Genomic DNA, 18,692 nt, shown 5'->3' on the forward strand with positions numbered 1-18,692 from the left:
TTAAAGCCATCATATTGGAGCTGATCTCTTTTGATAGTTGTGGTAGCGGGTGTATGTCGTATGTCCTCACCCTGTCTGTCAGTTTTACTCGTCACTGTCCTTGGTACTGAAGTTATGGGATAACTGGGATGATACACACTTGTGGCCCACCGTCACAGGGCTCGAGGTTCACTTCTTTTTCTAGGTTATATTTTTTATACTTTATTATGTTTTTTGTAAAGACATTTTCCCCATTTTTATTGTTTCTTGTTCTGCTTTTTCACGTTTTACCTTTTGTGTAGATAATGCCCACCCCTGAAAAAAAATTCGAACTGGGTTTAAGGCTTTATGAACTTTTTCTTAAAATTTTTATCAATAAAAATAAGTGGCTCTTTGACAGGGTCTTTGGTTCCATCAAGAATGTCTAACATCCTTCCAACATCCACATGATATTGTCCATGTTATTCTTATAAGTAATATAGCACAGTACTTCAAATATTTTATTTAAATGAAGTTTTTCTTAAAATGATTATTTTGAGATTCAACCTAATTGGCTTAGTTTCTGAGTTTTTCCAAAACAGTTCATGTCTTTCTTACCATCATTAAAATTGTGCATAAAGGGACACCCAAAAATAATAATGCTGTCTACCATTGAAACCTTTCCTACTACGGTAGTCAAAAGTCCCAGAGAACTGTTTGCTTTCCAACATTCTTCAAAATGTCTTCTTTTGTGATCAACAGAACAAAGAAATTTACAAGCTACTATGGCAGTCAATAGTGTCCGAGAACTGTTCGATTACAAGCATTCTTCCAAATATCTTTCTCTGTGTTCATCAGAACAATGTCATTTATACAGATAAGGAACAACGCGAGGATGAGTAAATGATGACAGAATTTTGTATTTTTGAATTAAGGTCATAGTTTGGAATGTACCACCTTGAAGTCCGTAATTTTTGTAGGCCTATTTAAAAATGATAAAAGTACATCACATCCCACTCGTCTGGTTATAAATACTACAGATGTTCCACATTGCTTGAAAAATGTTATAAGTGACGTATGCGCAGTGGATACTTACTGACCGATGAGTCACACATAGGTGTAATGTACCAATACAGAACTCAAACAGGTTAGTTTACGATTACCGAAATCAGGAAGTGCATGCAAGTGTGTATCATGTCCTCTTTTTATTGAAATAGGTTACTGTAACAGATTAACTTCTGATAGTATCTCTCACGGCTCTGCCCACACTACGTAGAAGTGAATGACTTACCGCAAAGAAGCCTTTGTATGCTAAACGGTGTCTATCGATGTAATTGCATAATGTGTGCACATCAATATTGTTTAAGATAAAGGTGGATGGTCACAGAAGGTAGAAGCGCAGATGGTCATGGTCATTGGTCTGTTTAAGATCAAGCCATCATTACATAAAACCACAAGTACTTGGTGGGCTTTCTGACTGCAAAGTTTTGCTGCGGTGTGAAAAGGAAATAAATAGTTTCCTCACTTGCAAAGAGAGCCGGCATTGTGCAAATATAGCCACGTTCTGAAGAACTACATCTTGTGCAACTCACACTGGTAAAAAGGATGAAGATGCTTAAATTTAGACAACAGACATTTTTATTTTGGCTAGGGCTGTCACGATTATGAAATGTAATAATTGTCTATAAAATAATTGCGATTATGGTAATGATTTGTCTGTTTTAAGGCTTTGACAATATAACTAATGACAATTAATTTATTCAATGAAGAAAATATATGCTTAAAATTGTGAAAATGTTGATAATAACGTATATAATTTCCTGTCGAAGGACCTTAACTGAGCACACTTGAGTCTTGAGCACTAAAACTAGATATGAGGGTCTTGCAAAACAAATCAACAAAAAAACACAAAGCTAATACAACTCAAATGATGGAGAAATGTCATTTGAATGTAACAGTGAGCCCAGATCAAAGACGTCGGATGTAAAATGCAGCAGATGCCGCAGATCACCCTTGTTCTCAAGGGATTCACAATATTTGAGTCTATCTGAAAAAATTGCGATGAGACAATTATTTAATAATTGTGACGGCCTTAAAAAATACAAAAAGTACAGATTAGGTCTTACAAACAAAACAGTCAATCTTACACGTGCAGCTGACACAGGATACCTGATCAAACCCACAAAAGATCACAGAAGCCATCTAAAAAAAGAACTAGACATGACAATATACCCAACGTACCGCCATATTAATAAACCCACGTCACACCAACATTTCCCATCCGTTAACCTTCTTTATATGTCACATCTTCCTGTAAAGCCTTACAAAGTGAACTTTTTCCACACGTGTAGTTGGTCATGTAGCGTGCGAGTGAGTTGCTCTTGTGATATCAGTATGTTTTGCCAGCGTACATTTGTACCTTATTTTTACTTAACCGAGGGACAGAAACATCACAGCTTTTTAAGGTGGTTGATATAAATATGCAGCACATTTATTTTTTGACATCCTGGTTGTGAAAAGTAATATGGTGGCTTTGTTGTTAGTTGTTGTAGAATGGCCTCAGCAATGCAGTCATATACAGTACAGTGAAAAGTGGGCGTGGTGTGGGCGGGGCTACACAAGCAAACTTCATCTATACCTTTGACTTAGTTTACATAGAACGAATTTACACCAGATGCATCTGCATTAGACAAGGTAAGAAAGGTTTTTTAATCTGATGCATTATACTGTATATTATTGAGAGTTAATGTCCACCAAGTATTATTGCACTTATGCATTTTGTTGTCCTTGTTGTTCCAATTGCTTCCATTGTTTACCTCATTTGTTAGTCGCTTTGGGTAAATGTGTCAGCTAAATGACTAAAGGTAAATGTATGAACAGTAGCAGCAATTTATGATAAAATATGTATCTTTTTTATAGTATATATTTACAGTATATACACACGGAATCATGTTTGGATGCCCAAAGAACTAGTCAAAAGTTTATTTAAAAGTTTTCTTAGCTTTTTATAGTCTAAAGAATCTTTTTCAACTTCATAAAGAAAGGTTCATAAATGGTTCTTCTGTGGCATCCTGAAGCACCTTCATTTTATACAAGTGTATATTGGCAAGGTTTTGCAGGTGAACAGGATAAACAAAATAACGGCAGTGTGAAGCACAAGCCTTTTTCCACAGAACTTCCCCAGATAATGTCTTTCCCCCTAAATGTTAGGTTTACAGTCAATTGTTTTGGGTAATGCAAAAATATGCAAATTATAATTGCAGCTATGTCTCTCTCTTTGGTGCAGTCATTCGTTCTAAACAAACATACAGTATAGGCTTCATGAAACAGAGCTGGGAGAGCATGCTTTGCTGTTGCCTGCTCTTGTGATAAACCTGGTGAATGCTAATTCCACAGACTCTGTGTAAACCAATTATTTTGTACATTTAAGCATTTAGCAGACTATTTTATCTAAAGGAACTTACAAAGGAATTAGGAAACAATAAAGCGATTTGTAATATAAAGGAGGCAATAATACAATAAGTGCAATACCAATACTTTTCACAAAGCCAAAACAATACATGTTGAGATAGAGAGAGTGAGTTATAGAGAGAGAGAGAGAGACTGTTTTTTTTAAGAGAAGTGTCAACCTTTCTCTTTCAAGTATTCATGGAAAATATGTGTTTTAACTTGTTATTTGGATGTGGTGAGAGATGTGGTTGACTGGACAGCATTTGGATGATTGTTCCACCATTTTGTAGCAATGTGTTGGGTATGAAACCATTGGGAGAGGGAATTTAAATTTATTAATAAGGAAGTCAGAATTGTTGATATATGTAATATGTAAAAAAGTTAAAAAAAATAGATTTGTTCTGCCCTCAAAATGTAATTTCTGATTCAAGCAAGGTTCTTTGAACACTCTAAAAAATGTTGGGTTATTTCAACCCATCAATGGGTCAGAAATGGACAAATCCAACCGTTGGGTTAAATTAACCTAGGAAATATTTATATTTGGTTCAACAATGGGTTAAAACAACCCAGCCAATTCAGTTGAAATAACCCAGCATGGGTTAATTTGGTTGTTAACTGGATTGTCAATTTTTGACCCAATGCTGGGTTTAAATAACCTTACATTCTCTGGTGTAGAAATGGTTCTTGAAAGAAAATTTGAGTTAACTGTTCTTTGAGGAAATAAAAATGGTGCTACAGACGGTTTTAAAGCATAGTCAAGTCAAGTCAGCTTTATTTATATAGCGCTTTTGACAATTTTCATTGTTACAAAGCACCTGTACAAGAAAACATTGACTATAAGCAAAACATATAAGGTTATGCAAGTCAAAACACAGGTCAAATATCAGACACACTATACATTCCTATATGCAGAGTTAATTAAATAAGACTATCAAATTCTAGCAGCCCCCCCCCGGCCAGGCAAACAGTGCAAAACAATATGCAAACGGTGGCGAGGAACCCAAAACTCCATTGGAGGACAAAAAAAACCTCAGAGGGAAACCAGGCCTAACCAGGGGATTCCAGTTCCCCTCTGGTAAAAACTGCAGCCTCTGCACAAGCTCGACAGTGCTTGCACAACAAGATAAAATAAAAATAAGTAGATTTAAGATGATCATTAATAATTTTGTAGAGTCACCATGTCCTTTGTCCAGCTCTATCATCACAGCATTTGTCAGCTCTAGTAACCTTGGAACAATGAGACAAGACTGGCTGAGAGTAGAGTACTGTTCTGCACTCTTTGATGCAACAAATGCATCAGTTGTTATTGGAAGTGTTCCTGGTTCCGGTTGATCTAACTAATTCAGCCTAAACCCTCAGAGGATTTATATTATGATAGTGTAGTGTGTGCAAGATTAAAAGATGTGTCTTTAATCTAGATTTAAACTGACAGAGTGTGTCTGCCTCCTGGACATTGCAGGGAAGACTGTTCCAAAGTTTAGGCGCTTGATAGGAAAAGGATCTGCCGCCTGCACTTTATTTTGAAATTCTAGGTATTACCAACTGACCGGACGCCTGAGAGCGAAATTGCACGTGGAGGACTGTAATTTGAGTGAAGTTCACTCAAGTATTGAGAAGCTAAACCATGCCGGGCTTTATAGGCAATCAGCAAGATTTTTAAGTTAATGCGATGCTTTATAGGTAACCAGTGCAAGGTTGACAGAACCGGGCTAATATGCTCAAACTTTTTTGTACGTTTAAGAACTCGAGCTGCCACATTTTGGACCAGTTGGAGTTTTTGTAATAGGCCTGCAAGGGCAACCACCTAATAGTGCATTACAGTTATGCAGTATTCTTGGTTGTTATGTAGGGCGGTTTTCGGTCCAATAAGTAACACTTCAGTTTTGTCTGAGTTCAGTAATAAGAAATTGTTACTCATCCACTTTTTTATATGGACTATGCATTCCACTATTCGATGGAATTGCTGTGTTTCATGAGGCTTCGAGGATATATAAAGTTGCGTATCATCAGCATAACAGTGAAAGCTAACTCCATGTTGCTTTATTATATCTCTTAGAGGTAAAATGTACAATGCGAAGAGCATAGGCCATAAGACTGAGCCCTGTGGTATTTGCGAGATACCTTATTGTTTATTGCTACATATTGAAAACGGTCGCATAAATTAGATTTAAGCCATTTCAAAGCCATTTCTTTAATACCAACATAATTTTATAGTCTATGTAGGAGTGTGCTGTGGTCAATGGTGTTGAATGCAGCACTAAGATCTAGCAGCACCAATAAGCAGATCATTTGATACTCTGATCAAAGCAGTCTCTGTACTGTGATGTGCTCTAAATCCAAACTGGAAATCTTCATTGATGCCATTCCTTTGGAGGAAGGAACATAATTGAGTTGAGACTACTTTTTCCAGAACTTTAGATATGAAATTTAGATTCGAAAAAGGTCTGTAGTTAACTAGTTCTCCAGGGTCCAGATGGTTTTTTTTGACAAGGGGCCTTATAACAGCCACCTTATATGCTTTAGGCACATGTCCTAGTGTCAGAGATGAGTTAATAATGCTAAGAAGAGGATCTATAATTTCTGGGAGCATCTCTTTCAGTAGATTTGTAGGTATAGGGTCTAGCATGCATGTAGTTGATTTAGATGATCGAATGATTTTAGATAGTTCATCGTGATCTATGGTAGATAATAATAGCAATTTCTCCTTAGGGGCGCTGTAGTTAGGCGTTTGTTCAGCGGGTTTCACTTCTGGTTATAATGTTTTCTCTAATATCTTGGATTTTATTTGTAAAATAGTTCATAAATTCATCACTGCTATGCTGGTATACAGAATCAGAAGTCGCTGACGATATATTTTTTGGTTAATTTAGCCACTGTGTTAAATAAAAACCTAGGGTTGTGCTGGTTTTCAGTGATGAAAAGTAGGCGGATCTAGACGTTTTTAGGACTTTCCTGTATTTTCGAATACTATCCTTCCATGCTGTACGAAATACCTCTAATTTAGTTTTCTTAAAGTTGTGCTTCATTTTCCATGCCGCTTTCTTTAGAGCCTGAGTTTGTTCATTATACCACGGTGTCGGGCTGTCATTTTTAATCTTCTTTAAGCGCAGAGGAGCACCTGTGTCTAGCGTTTCCGAGAAGGTGGCGTTAAAATTTTCAATGGTAAAGAACCTTTTGTAGTCGAAGTTATTGTTCTACCATATTTGTAACTAGGAGCTTTATTTGGAGCCATAGGCCAGTGAAGCAAGCATGATACCAGATAATGATCCAACATGTCTTCGCTCTGCTGAAGGATTTTTACGTCGTCCCATAAACAAAGTTAAAGCATTAACACGTTTGTGGACTACCCTACACATTCGCAAACAATATAGTGCTTTTAGATTATTTCTGATAACAAGCAAAGGAAACTGTCATGGTTCTGTCCTCTTTTTTTTCTTGGTTTTTTGGTCTAGTGGCAGAAGTGCCGTGTTTTGTGTGGAGAGAAACATATTATTGTCAATCAGGACATAATACGCATTCTCTCCAGTCTCGTCTTTTGGCCCCACCCCTCTCGTTCCTAGTATTGCTTTCCACTTGTGTCTTTTTATCCAAACCTGCCCAGTGTTATCTCCTTTGTTAGTCTACCTATTTAATGCCCTCATGTCTATTGTGCTCTTGTGCTCATTCTTTGTTTCAAGGTCCCTGTTATAGTTTCCTTGACTGTCGTGCATTTATCCTGTTGTAAATATTTATTACCTTGTATGTTATGCCTTGTAGCCTTGCGTGTCGTCCTAGTTTTGTTCTGTCTTTGGATTACCCTGTCGAGTGTGTTCCTGTGGATTTAATTAATTTTGTTCCCGTTGGTTTTGTATAAGTCTAGTTCCTTTTTGATCCCCCACGTGGGATGTGTTTTGTTTGCTTGTTAGTGTTTATTTACTGCCACCCCATTGTGGGTCTTTTGTTTAGTGTCAGTTATTAAAGTCTTGTTCATTCATCCTCGCTGCCTGCACTTGGGTTCTCCCCCCCCCCCCCCCCCCCCCATTACATCCGTGACAGAAACTGAGTTAAACCTTTCTCCACTAAACTTGTCTCCGATATTTTGAATTTAGACTGCGATACTAACCTCAAGCTCAACTGCTATGTCATTGTCCAATCGGGTTTCTATAAATGCGGTTAAATGTAGTTTCTTTTAACTCTTCAAAAAGAGGCAAACCCAACCGTAAGGTTCTAAATTGCTGAGTTGAAAGCAAAAACTGAAAGTAAATGGCTTTTCCTCGTGGAAGGTCTGCATTCGGTAAATATTTGCTAAAAAATATTTCGAATACACATTTCATGTCCAGTTTTTTCTAATGTTGCATGTAGCCACGTGATAAGCGTGATAATGTACAAGCAGCGGGCAATAATCGAGAAATAAGTGTGATTCAAGACCCTCCGCCTCACATCAGGTCCTGATCACACTGCCGAGCCTTATTTCTACGATAACAACCGGCTGTCTGTACATTATCCCTTACTAAACCCATTGTTGAGTCAACGCTGCCTTTTTAAAGTGCATTTTAGACGCCATGTCTCATGATGTATTTGGTTTCATTAAAACTGAGATGGATGTGTAGAAAAATGTCTACAAAAGTTCCCAAAATTCAGAATGCGTCCTTCTGGATTATTTGTTCTACGGTATCTTCATACATTTTTGTGATGCCATATAGTCTGATTATTACTTAGAATTTTACCTCTTCTGTACAGTGTTTCTATTCTGTTTATGTCGAACGCTGTTTCAAGCAAAGGGTGGTGCTTAATGTCAACATAAAATGTGTAAAGCTGTCATGTTCTTTTGTAAGACATGTTAGCATCAGGTCATCAAATGCAACATGTGATAATCAATGTAATGTGTTTCTAAACTTTTTTCTTTACATAGTTGTTAGACCTGCAAAGGATTCACGCTTTGAAGTTGGATGTGCACTTTGGTAAGACTTAACACATTGTAGACTAAAAATACACAGCTTGATTTAGCCACACATAGTGAGTGCAGGAAACGGCTGGGTCATGTCTGTGCTCTCTTTATGAGCATGTGCGTGGCAAGCTTTTGTGCATCTCGGCAGTAGTTCCTCCTTTTATTGTAGGCAGGCGGTTCACATATGCAAAAACAGACGATTTGACAAAGTAGAGACTTCCTTGTGAAGCACAGACGTTTGTTCTCGCTTAAGGACTAGGAACAGATTATGAGAACGTTTTTATTCATAGAGGGTAAGTGTGTATAATGCATAATGTATGTTCATGCCTTATAGATGAAATATAATCGTACACGTAATCAAAATCGACTTATTCTTTTGGTAGTCATGTGCTTCCATCTATCAACTCAGTGTATGGGAGTCTTGCTATTGAAATGATGTTTTATAATTCATGGTTACCTCATTTAACGTATGTTTCTTTATGGAGCGAGAATGTTTTACGTTTGTACACATGATTTATGAGAAATATGAAACTTTCTAAGCATTGCAGTTGCTGGGGTTCTCACCCTTTTCAATACAGTTTCCTGTGAACAGAACTGAAGGGCTTTTCTGCATCCGTTTTTGCTTTCCGTTTATGGATGTATCAAATTAACATGCTAGAAACACAAGAAAAGACATGGTCGAGTTCATTGCTAAATCAGGTTTGGCTGTTCGTGTGGTGAACGTTTTATTTTTGTCCCCGCAGAGATGAAGGAGCTTTCTTACTGACTCTCGCACGTCATGAATGAACTGTAAACACCGCCATGGATGAAACATGTACAGTACTAGTTTTTATATGCTTACCTACTTTATTGTATTTCTAGCGTTTATTTGCCTCCTGTAATATACCGTATACTATAAAAGTGTATGCCGGAGTGTCTTATGTAACTAATATTTTGCACAGTAGTCCCAAAAAGACACACTTGAAAGTTTATTAATGATTTGTATTATTTGTAAATTTGTTATACCTTTATATAGCAAACCAAGTTACACTTTGATGTACACTTTGATAGTATCTATTGACAAATAGTTTGTACATTTCAGGTATGGCTTAAAGGCCTAGTACACCCAAAAAACTAAAAGTATTTAGAAAAAAAGGATGTCCTTACACAGCTTTTTGAGTTTCTTTCTTCCACAGAACACACAAAAATATATTTTGAGGAATGTTGCTAACCATATAGCATTGGCCCTGATTGAGTTCCATTGTATCGACACAAAACCACATTTCTCGGAATATCTTTTTTTGTATTCCACAAAAAAACGAGTCATATACTTGTTTTAAACAACATGAGGGTGAATAAATGTTTTTAAAACATTAAAAAATGAGAATTTTCAGGTAAACTATCCTTTTAGGTTTCCAAAAGGGACCATATATATTTTGGGGCTGCTACCTTTCAGTCTACTAGTATGTGTTCTGGCTAAATGATCATTAAAGTTGTAATACTTTTATGTTAAATGTTGATTGAATTGGTTGTTCAAACTGTGTTGTTGCAGTCGGTGGCGTTTCTTCAGTTGTGGAGTCTAGTCTCTATCACAATGTCCATTCGATCCTCAGAGAACTGGACTGTCAGCCTCAGGCCGGATCAGCCAGCAATAAAGGTATCACCGTACACCTCATATACATTCAAATATAATATAATATATTTGATATTCAAAGTAACACTGTCAACACATAAAAATGCTGGTTGTTTCAATGGTTGGGTATAATAAGGAAACGACCCAACCTAGCATTTTCACAGCGGCAGAAAACATTTTGAGACCATTTCAAATAGCATTTTTAGATGTATTGTGGCCATCTCAGTCCAGTGTCTGTTGAATTTTACCAAAATCAAACCTCAGAAGTGAAATAAAGTCATCCAACAGCTATGTGGAAGACTGACAGCATGACAAGACACATGCAAACTGTGATAGAAACCCAGGTTATCACATAAGAAAAATCATTTTTGCACTTTTCCTAAACACATGAAAGTGAATATATGTATTTGAGGTCTTATTTTCACCTATTTCTCCGGTACAGTTTGTATTTTCTGCAAATAAATGCAAATAGAAGTAATATTTTTGTTTGCAATTTGGGAGAAATATTGTTAGTAGTTCAACATTCATTTTACCTAAACACATACCAATAAACAGTCAATTCAGAAAAAGCGAGAATGGTCTTTGCAATGGTCTCTTGATTGTTTACGCTGCTGTAGATTATATTTATCTCCGCTAGCTCTTATTTTTGGATGATCTGTTCTTTTCATTCTCCACATGCATAAATGATCTCATTTTGTGCAGGCTCTCGAAACACACATATGTAAGTGATGTCATTTATTTTGTGTAGGTATGCTGAGATGGACGCTCCATAACAGAGTGGAGAGATGTCCATCTGTTAGTGTGCCCCTAGTGAAGGTTTTGATCAAAGAGCTGGAAAAGGTTGGTTGCTCAAAGTCATAGATATTGTGACCCTTGGGTCTTGCGCATAAAAGCCAACGTGCGATCAATACGATGAATGATAAACGTTCATCGATATGCCGTTTTGAGAAGTAGTTGTGCGGAAAACTTGGCTTTACATCGACCGGTTCCTTCAGAGGTGACATTTTTATTTCTCCTCTTAGTCGTTTCTGGGCAGCACATGCACACAGACGTCCCAATAAAATCTGAATGGCAGTGAGTTTCGATGTGAGACAGGAACCGTTTAATATTCCTCGTTCTTCATTGTGTTCCAGGCAGAGAGGATTGATTCCAAGATTCGCATCATTCCTTTACTTCACACGCTGATCTACATAATCCTACAGGTCAGATTTCTGACTTCACGTTTTCCGCACAATCTGTGATTGCTCTGTTGATTTTGTAACTTTTTCCAGTCGGCGATACGGAATTCATTTGTACAATAAGCGGGTTCCCGGCACACTTGTTGTTTTAGGAAGCGATTCCTCGTATCTTTACTGGAAATCAAAATGATTGGAACGTTTGTCGGCTGTGTGAGTATGTTGCTCATTTGGTTGTCCTCTTGTTTGCAGTCTGCTTTTATTCCAGAAGACATCTATCACAGGATTCATGTGTGCCTGAAAAGTTTAGTTACGTTACCTTTGCCCTACTGTGCAATTGCTCTGCACTATGCGAGGCAGATAAAAATGGAACAGACAACACCAGGTAATGTTACAGAAATATCTAAACAATCAAAGCAATATCATTATTTCCAGGAGCTGTATAGTGTGACATAATGCTTAAAGGGGTAGTTCACCCAAAAATTAAGATTCAGTCATTATTTATTTGCCCCCATGTCATTCAAATGCAAGGGGAGGATGCTGAGAATTATGGGTAATGGGCATTGGAAGTGGTGTTGTATGGATATTCTAAGATGTGTTTCACGGTTTTTCAGGACTGATGTACCAGAGGAGGGTCATTTCTGAACACAACCTACGTAATGACCTCTATCAACTACATGAGAAGTATAAAGACATTTATTTATGTCTTCTCTTTTTTTGTTTGTGTCCCCAGTCCCCACCTCCAGTCCTTCATTTATTAGTCTTTTTCTTTCTTTATTTTTGGAAATTGACAGACTTTTTCGTTCATTTCCCGAACTGTGAACAAATATTTCAGTTCCGCCCATATTTATCAGTGAGTCAAACTATCTGACTCATCTGTGGTTTTGTGGCTTTGTTTGCTTCTCGATAAACTTCTTGAAAATGTTGCTTTTTTATATAAAACCACGACTCCCGTTGACATCATACCAATGTCATATCTAAAGGTCCAGGTTCAAGCATCTGTGCATAATGAATCGTTTTTAGTCTTAAGTCTTTCCAGTTTAGAGAATACATTTGCAGCTGTTTCTGACGTTCTGTCTTTGGATCTCTGATATTTTCCTCTTGATTATTTTCAGGGTGTTTGTATTTGTGGACCCTGCCATCTTTCCACCGTCTCTGGTGAACGCCCTGAAAGCTGATGTGGAGGGTTCGGACCAAGGTGGAGATGCAATGGTTTACAAACGCAAGGTTGTGTTACACACATTGACGGCTGGAATAGGAAAGCAGTGCAACGTGAACTCGCTCGCACAAGCTCTGGAGGTTTGTGTGCCTTTAAACCTCTACTATTTCTAATCTAAAAACTTATACTTTGAAAAAAGTGAAAATGGTCTTTGTTTTGTTCTGTTCAGCATTTGGGTGAAGACGTGGAGCTGCATTTCCAAGATGTCGTCGCCATCGTTGAGCAGAGAGTAGAAGACGGGGCTGCTGAAGACAATCGGTACAAAACAAGATTACAGGAGATCTACCGGGATATTCTGAAAGCTGCGAAAGGTAGACACATCCTCACTACTCTTAAGCAGTAAAACATCAAACACATAACATGTTTTTCCACGTCACCTTTAGATCCGTCACATCCAGCGTCACAAGCCGAAACTCACCTGCCGAATCCTGAGGTCAGCTTTCATGTCTGGAACAAAGAGGATGACATATGTGAGCCAAAATCGTATTTACTGTAGTAAGCATTCGTGTTCCAGATGTTTATAAATTATTCATTCGTGCACATTTTTTTCTGTCGACCAGGGAATGAGCTGGTTAATTTTGCACTAATGGTTTCCTCGGAACGAAACTCCACCTATCTGGATAGGGACGACTTGAGGCGCGATTCAGTGGTGTCGACAGTATCCACGGACAGCGGCATTGAAGGAGATATGCCGATCAGTGAGATTTCTTCTCTAATGCTGGAGTCTCATGGAGGGGCAGAAGAACACAGCAGCTCTTTCTGCCGGAGGCCGTGTGTGAGGTGGCCTAAAGCCGGGACCAGACTGACACTTATGATGGAGGCCATTAAAGGAAATGGAGGATACAGTCTTACTAAAGAGGAGAGGAACCTCACAGCTCGTATCGTCGTAATGGGGGATGACAGAACACTGGGGCGGCTGGCCAAGACCCTTCACACTATACGGTAAGATGTCGTCGTAGTTTTAATCACATTGTGGTTGGTAACAAATTTTCAAAGTGTCTTATTCATATGAAGTCATTTATATTAGGATTGTACGTCAGATTTTTTTAATGCCTTGGTCATCGTGGCCAACAAAATTCATGTTAGCGAAATTATTACGCTGTTAACAATATTAAATAACGCGAATACTACGGACATAATCAATCGAATTAAACTTTGTTTTTGTTTCTTTTGTGTATTCTCTCAAAAGTGAGTTTGTAACCATTGTGGCTCTTAGTTTAAAGTCGACATGAAACAGAAGTAACGATTGTCTTTTTTCCGTATCGTGACGTATACCCAAATTAATCGACTTCTGAAATGAGAAAATAATGTCGGGTTTATTTTGAATCCACCGAGAACTGATTGGATTGTTAAAAGGTGAAAGATTTGAACGCCAGTTGCAATCTGTCAATCATTGAAGTCCCGCCCTCGCACCATTCCTGGTGACCAGTGGTGAAGAAAGGTCGTTTCGAGGAGGTTAACGTTTGTGTATATATTATATTATGTGTATTGTAAACACTTATCACGGCTATTATTAAGGTGACGCGCTTAATTTATTAGTTTCAGTACAATCTGCTTTTGCTTCAGTAGCATTACGTGTAGGGGAGGGGCTTCATTCTTTTTTTCTAATAACCGTACATTTCGCACAATTTACATCGTACGAATTCATACAAATAAGACAACTTTTAAGAAACCTTGCTTTGTCTGGACGTCATGTCATTTGTCTATTTTGTTCATTACAGCAACAAATAACACATTATAAGAAATGCTTGTAAATCGATTGTTTTTATGATTGTTTATGGGCAGGAAAAGGGAAGCACGACATCTTCTATTGACAAAGAGAGTGAACCAGGAAATATATTATATTCCAGTTACTAACCAGCCGCCTTCTCATGCCCAGGTAGAATCCAGCTTTTTTTCTGTAAGATATAATCTTGAATGATTTTTTTTTAGATTTGTTTCCGTCACATGAGGGTCACGTGATTTTTCTTGATGTTTTAAGATAAAACAGCGTTAGGTATGACACAAACAGACTATAACCTTTGAACTGAAAAAAGCTGAAAAATACTGAAATCTAAAATATCGCTTTGGTGAACATAGCTTACCTTAAATGAAAACATTTATGTAAAGTGGTTTGTCATGCATCATTTTAGGTTTTACTTCTTGATCTGTATTATTATCTTATCATTGTGTTTGTTTTTGAGCAAACGGAGCATCACTTCTAATTTGCTGTATTCAGTGCTATACATTAAGAATAAATGCGTTTCATTTAATTCAGTAATAACAATGACATCTCAATAAAGTCTCTCTATAATGTGTGTCTTTTTTAGGAATTTCTGTCAGGGAGTGAGGATATGCTGACACTAGCAGGGTACTTGGGAAGTGTAGATCCCTGGTTTGACTGCAACATCAATGGTTTAGGAGCCATGATTCCCAAACTCGCCCAAATGGTAATTATGAGTTCCCTGAAGAGTTTATAATCATGAATCTAGATTTGTCTCTGCATTTCTACTTTACTTAGATTATAAACTGTTTTGCGTTTCATCTTTTGCTGGTGGTTTGTCCGTCAAGTTAAGTTTTTGATTCTGTGGTGATGACAAAGGACACAGTTTACACAATTAAATGTTGTGATTGTAGCAGTCAAGCCAGGGAGAATCTTCGGACCCAAACTCATTTCTGTTAGACATCATCTCTTACTACACACGTGTGAGTCAGCAGCCGGTGCATCTCCCCATCTACTGTGTCAAGGTTCGATTGAATCATTCACTTTCTCTCTACATAATCATTCATGTAAATTATAAGCCACTGTTTTGCTGTGTGTTGTGTTAGAGAAATGTTTCATCAAAATAAAACTGTTTGCATAGTTTTCTCCTCATGTTGGTCAATGAAGGTGAAAGAGGAAGTAAAATCATGGACATGACTCATGTGTCATAAGTGATATCATGTGATAGTTTTTCAGTGAACTGTCCCTTTATGGGTGTAAAAAAGCTTTTTCCATTGTGAGTATTTTCCATGATAATGAATGCAGCTGAATGCTGATATTTGTCACGTCTAGATGGTTTTCTCCAACCTCACCACCTCAGTGGAGGAAGTTTTTTTGTCTCAGCTCCAAGTAGACTTTCCAGAAATCAAACGTATCAAAGCCACGTTCAAAGACACGATTAAAGGTGTGTGTGATTTTGAGTTAAGAGTGTTTGTTAAATGCTCTTTACTGATCATTTTCAAATAACTTCTCCCCTGTAGGTTCAGTGCGGTACAAAAAGCATAGCTCACAAGAACTGTATGGTGCAGAAGTGTCGATTAACTATAGGAAGGTGAGCATTCTCTCAATATTATTTGCTATTGTATTCAATCTCCTTTTAACAGTTAAAGGTACAGTGTGTTGTTTTTTGGAGGATCTATTGACCGAAATGCAATGTAATATACATATGTCTTCAGAGTTGTATAAAGACCTCACATAATAAAGCGGTATGTTATTTTTACCTTAGATTGAGCTATTTCTTTCTACATACACCGCGGGTCCCCTTACATGGACTTCGCCATTTTGTTTCTACAGTAGCCCTAAATGGACAAACTGCTCTACAGAACACGTTTCGTAAATATGATATCTATGTGACGACATCTTAGTCCTGTGTCAGCCGCCATGGTGCTTCTAAAGGGTCGCAATTTCCAACCTCACCGCTAGATGCCGCTCAATTTCATACACTGGCCCTTTAACTGTTTTGCAAATATTGTGATTGTTTTATTATGCGCTTTTTGAGTCATGACGTAAGGAATGACGTTTCCGGGGCCAAAACTCCACTAGTTTCAAGTGAGATGACTTTTTAAACAGCTGTTATGAACACTTTTTATTCGTATTACACATTAACATGAAACGTCAACATCAAAATATACTGATATCTGGACATCTGGGATTTCTTTATGGTTTGGAAAGTGGTTATTTTTGGTAGTTTTACAGCAAACCATCTGTGCATATCAGCATTTTTTGTTGTTTGCCTATAGCATCTGACATTGCGTTTGGACCTGAAAACGGTATACGAAATTCCACATACGTGATGTCTGGATTAAAGGGATAGTAAACCCAAAAATCTGTCATGATTTACTCACCCTCAAGTTGTTCCAAACCTGTTAGATTTATTTGTTCGGTTGAACAAAAAGGATAGATATTTGCAAGAATGTTAGCAACTGACAGTTCCGGGAAATCATTGACTAGTAGTCACATTCTTCCAAATATCCTTTTTTGTGTTCAACCGAACAAAGCAATTTATACATATAAAACATTTCAAATTACTTTTAAAACGATGCATTTCAGTAGGACAAGCTAACAATAAATGCACCGTGCAATTTGATTATGATTTATTGATTTTGTATCCCCTAGGCCTCAATAAGTGACAGAGAACAGGGGAGTAGAATGACTTTAACCACATGTGGAATGTTGGTTACGGTCATACCTTCCTGCAGAGCAAAAAGTAAGTCACATATTTAAATCAGCTTTGTTTTGGTTTTGTTATGTTTATGTACAGTTCCGTGAATAATGAATTCTTAATAATCATAAGGTTAAAAAGGAATGCTTGTTGCTTTTTGGGGGTGAAAACAAGTGTACTTGTTTTCCGTTCATGTATTTGGATGCTTAAGTCATTGTTAAATGTGTGGATCATATTGAATATGAAACCGAAAGGCATACTAGAGCACAAGATGATCTGAGAAACAGTAGCATTACTTACTTTGAACTAACAAGGGTTAAAGTGATTTTTGGGTAGATGTATGACATCATTTTCTGTATACAGCTCACACATGAACTATGTTCTACCTTTGAAAATCAGAACCAGTGTTCATATACTTTGACCTGATTATTATTTCAAATCCAACGAACGTTTTGTTTAAAGCTTTGCTTTCCTAAACAATATGCTTTCTTTCTTGAAAAGAAATGCTACGCGTTCAAATATTTTCTGCGGCCTCACTGTGTCCTCTCACTAACAACTATCTGATAATACACATTTCAGATGTCTGATGATACATATTTCAGATAAGGAAAAGAAAGCTATGTGGGTGTTCTTGTTTATAATGCGCTACTGTTTTTAACAGGTTCTCATAGTGTCAACCTAAGTTTTCAAGACGTGAACCCCACAAGGACAAGTGCAGTAAGTGGATCGATAAGATACCTCTATTAAAAAGTGATTTGCCGTGCAAAAACAATGCTCGTCTAATATTTTAGTTAAAATACTGTTGTGAACGATTATTTTTATTTAGGCTGTGATCCGAGCTGTGAGCGTGAATATCAGAGTTCTGGAGAACAAGACATTCTCCTTATGTTTGGATAAAGATCCTCGTAGAACCTTCAAAGATGTCCAGAGGTAAACAAACGGAATGTGTAAACACACATGACACACCTCAGTGCTTTTTTGTATTTCTATCATGGACTTTTTATTAAAAGCAAAGCAAAGGATCGCTTTTTTATTGCTCAGGCCTACTGTAGGATTTTGAACAAACGTATGAATGAAACAAACATGATTCATACCTCTAAATGATCTTTTGAAGAAGTAAAAAACCATATACACACACTGAAGGAGGAACCAGGCAATATGTTGGGCAGAGTTAGAGGAAGGCCCTTACCAACCCTGTAGCAACATCACCAAAACATTCACAACGCTCGTGCTGCGACGAAGCGGGTTTTGCAAATCCAGCATCATGCACGTTTCCTTCAGAAGATTCGCCGATGCATGCATTTTCCAAAGCACTGATTTCTTTTGTCTTTTTGCCCACAGCATTGAGGTTTCTCCATGCTTGGACCCTGGATACTGTCCTCAGCCCAGTACGAAATCCAAGTACGGTTCAGGAGAAGGAAGCCTACCGTTGATCAAATATTTGAACAGGACCCTCACGCTGCCAATCAACACCTTCTGTGGGACGAACCAATGACGACACAAAAACACTTGTGACATTTACACTGAGATACCTCTTGAAGGCCTTTTATTGTTTTTGTATATCTTGTGGTTTCGTAAACGCAGTTTCCTGTTAACGTGTACATATACCGAATGTGTGTGAAGGAATTACTGTGAGCTGTGAATTGTTTCATTTTGTGCACATGCACGATCCAAAATCTTATGTTCACACTACTTTCGTACCTTTTTGACAAATGTATATGTTGTAGAAATCGTATGATTCATAAAAATGTAATATAACACTTTGGACGAAGATTTTTATTTGACACTTGCAGTTGATTAAAGGGGTTTGTTATCTATTATGAACTGTCATTGCTTTATTATTCGTATGACAGTTCAAAATGTAACTAAAAGGTTGTTAACATTAGTTGATCCACAATGGACTTAAATGAATTAACAATAACATTTGTATGTACAAACCTACCATTAT

General features: G+C 37.4%; 1 protein-coding gene across 3 annotated transcripts; it reads left to right on the forward strand.

Annotated features, from left to right (window-relative positions):
- Positions 1-2,614: 2,614 nt before the first annotated feature.
- Positions 2,615-18,566, forward strand: pik3r6b (phosphoinositide-3-kinase, regulatory subunit 6b). Of its 3 annotated transcripts, none has more exons than XM_079457619.1 (21): positions 2,615-2,652; positions 8,300-8,348; positions 9,079-9,149; positions 9,867-9,971; positions 10,696-10,787; positions 11,081-11,149; positions 11,375-11,507; positions 11,737-11,806; positions 12,238-12,421; positions 12,511-12,652; positions 12,725-12,811; positions 12,902-13,283; positions 14,127-14,220; positions 14,651-14,770; positions 14,958-15,068; positions 15,376-15,487; positions 15,564-15,634; positions 16,699-16,789; positions 17,406-17,461; positions 17,571-17,674; positions 18,086-18,566. In XM_079457619.1, the coding sequence occupies exons 3-21, from the start codon at positions 9,137-9,139 to the stop codon at positions 18,237-18,239; spliced, it is 2,190 nt and encodes a 729-aa protein (XP_079313745.1). In that variant the 5' UTR covers positions 2,615-2,652; positions 8,300-8,348; positions 9,079-9,136; the 3' UTR covers positions 18,240-18,566. The 3 variants fall into 3 exon arrangements, with proteins under 3 accessions (XP_079313745.1, XP_079313746.1, XP_079313744.1); XM_079457620.1 differs by having other exon boundaries at positions 2,626-2,652; positions 11,278-11,507; XM_079457618.1 differs by lacking the exons at positions 2,615-2,652; positions 8,300-8,348 and adding an exon at positions 8,501-8,628.
- The last annotated feature ends 126 nt before the right edge of the window (positions 18,567-18,692 follow it).

The sequence above is a fragment of the Barbatula barbatula genome (assembly GCF_947034865.1).
Source record: "Barbatula barbatula genome assembly, chromosome: 5".
Lineage (NCBI taxonomy): Eukaryota > Metazoa > Chordata > Actinopteri > Cypriniformes > Nemacheilidae > Barbatula > Barbatula barbatula.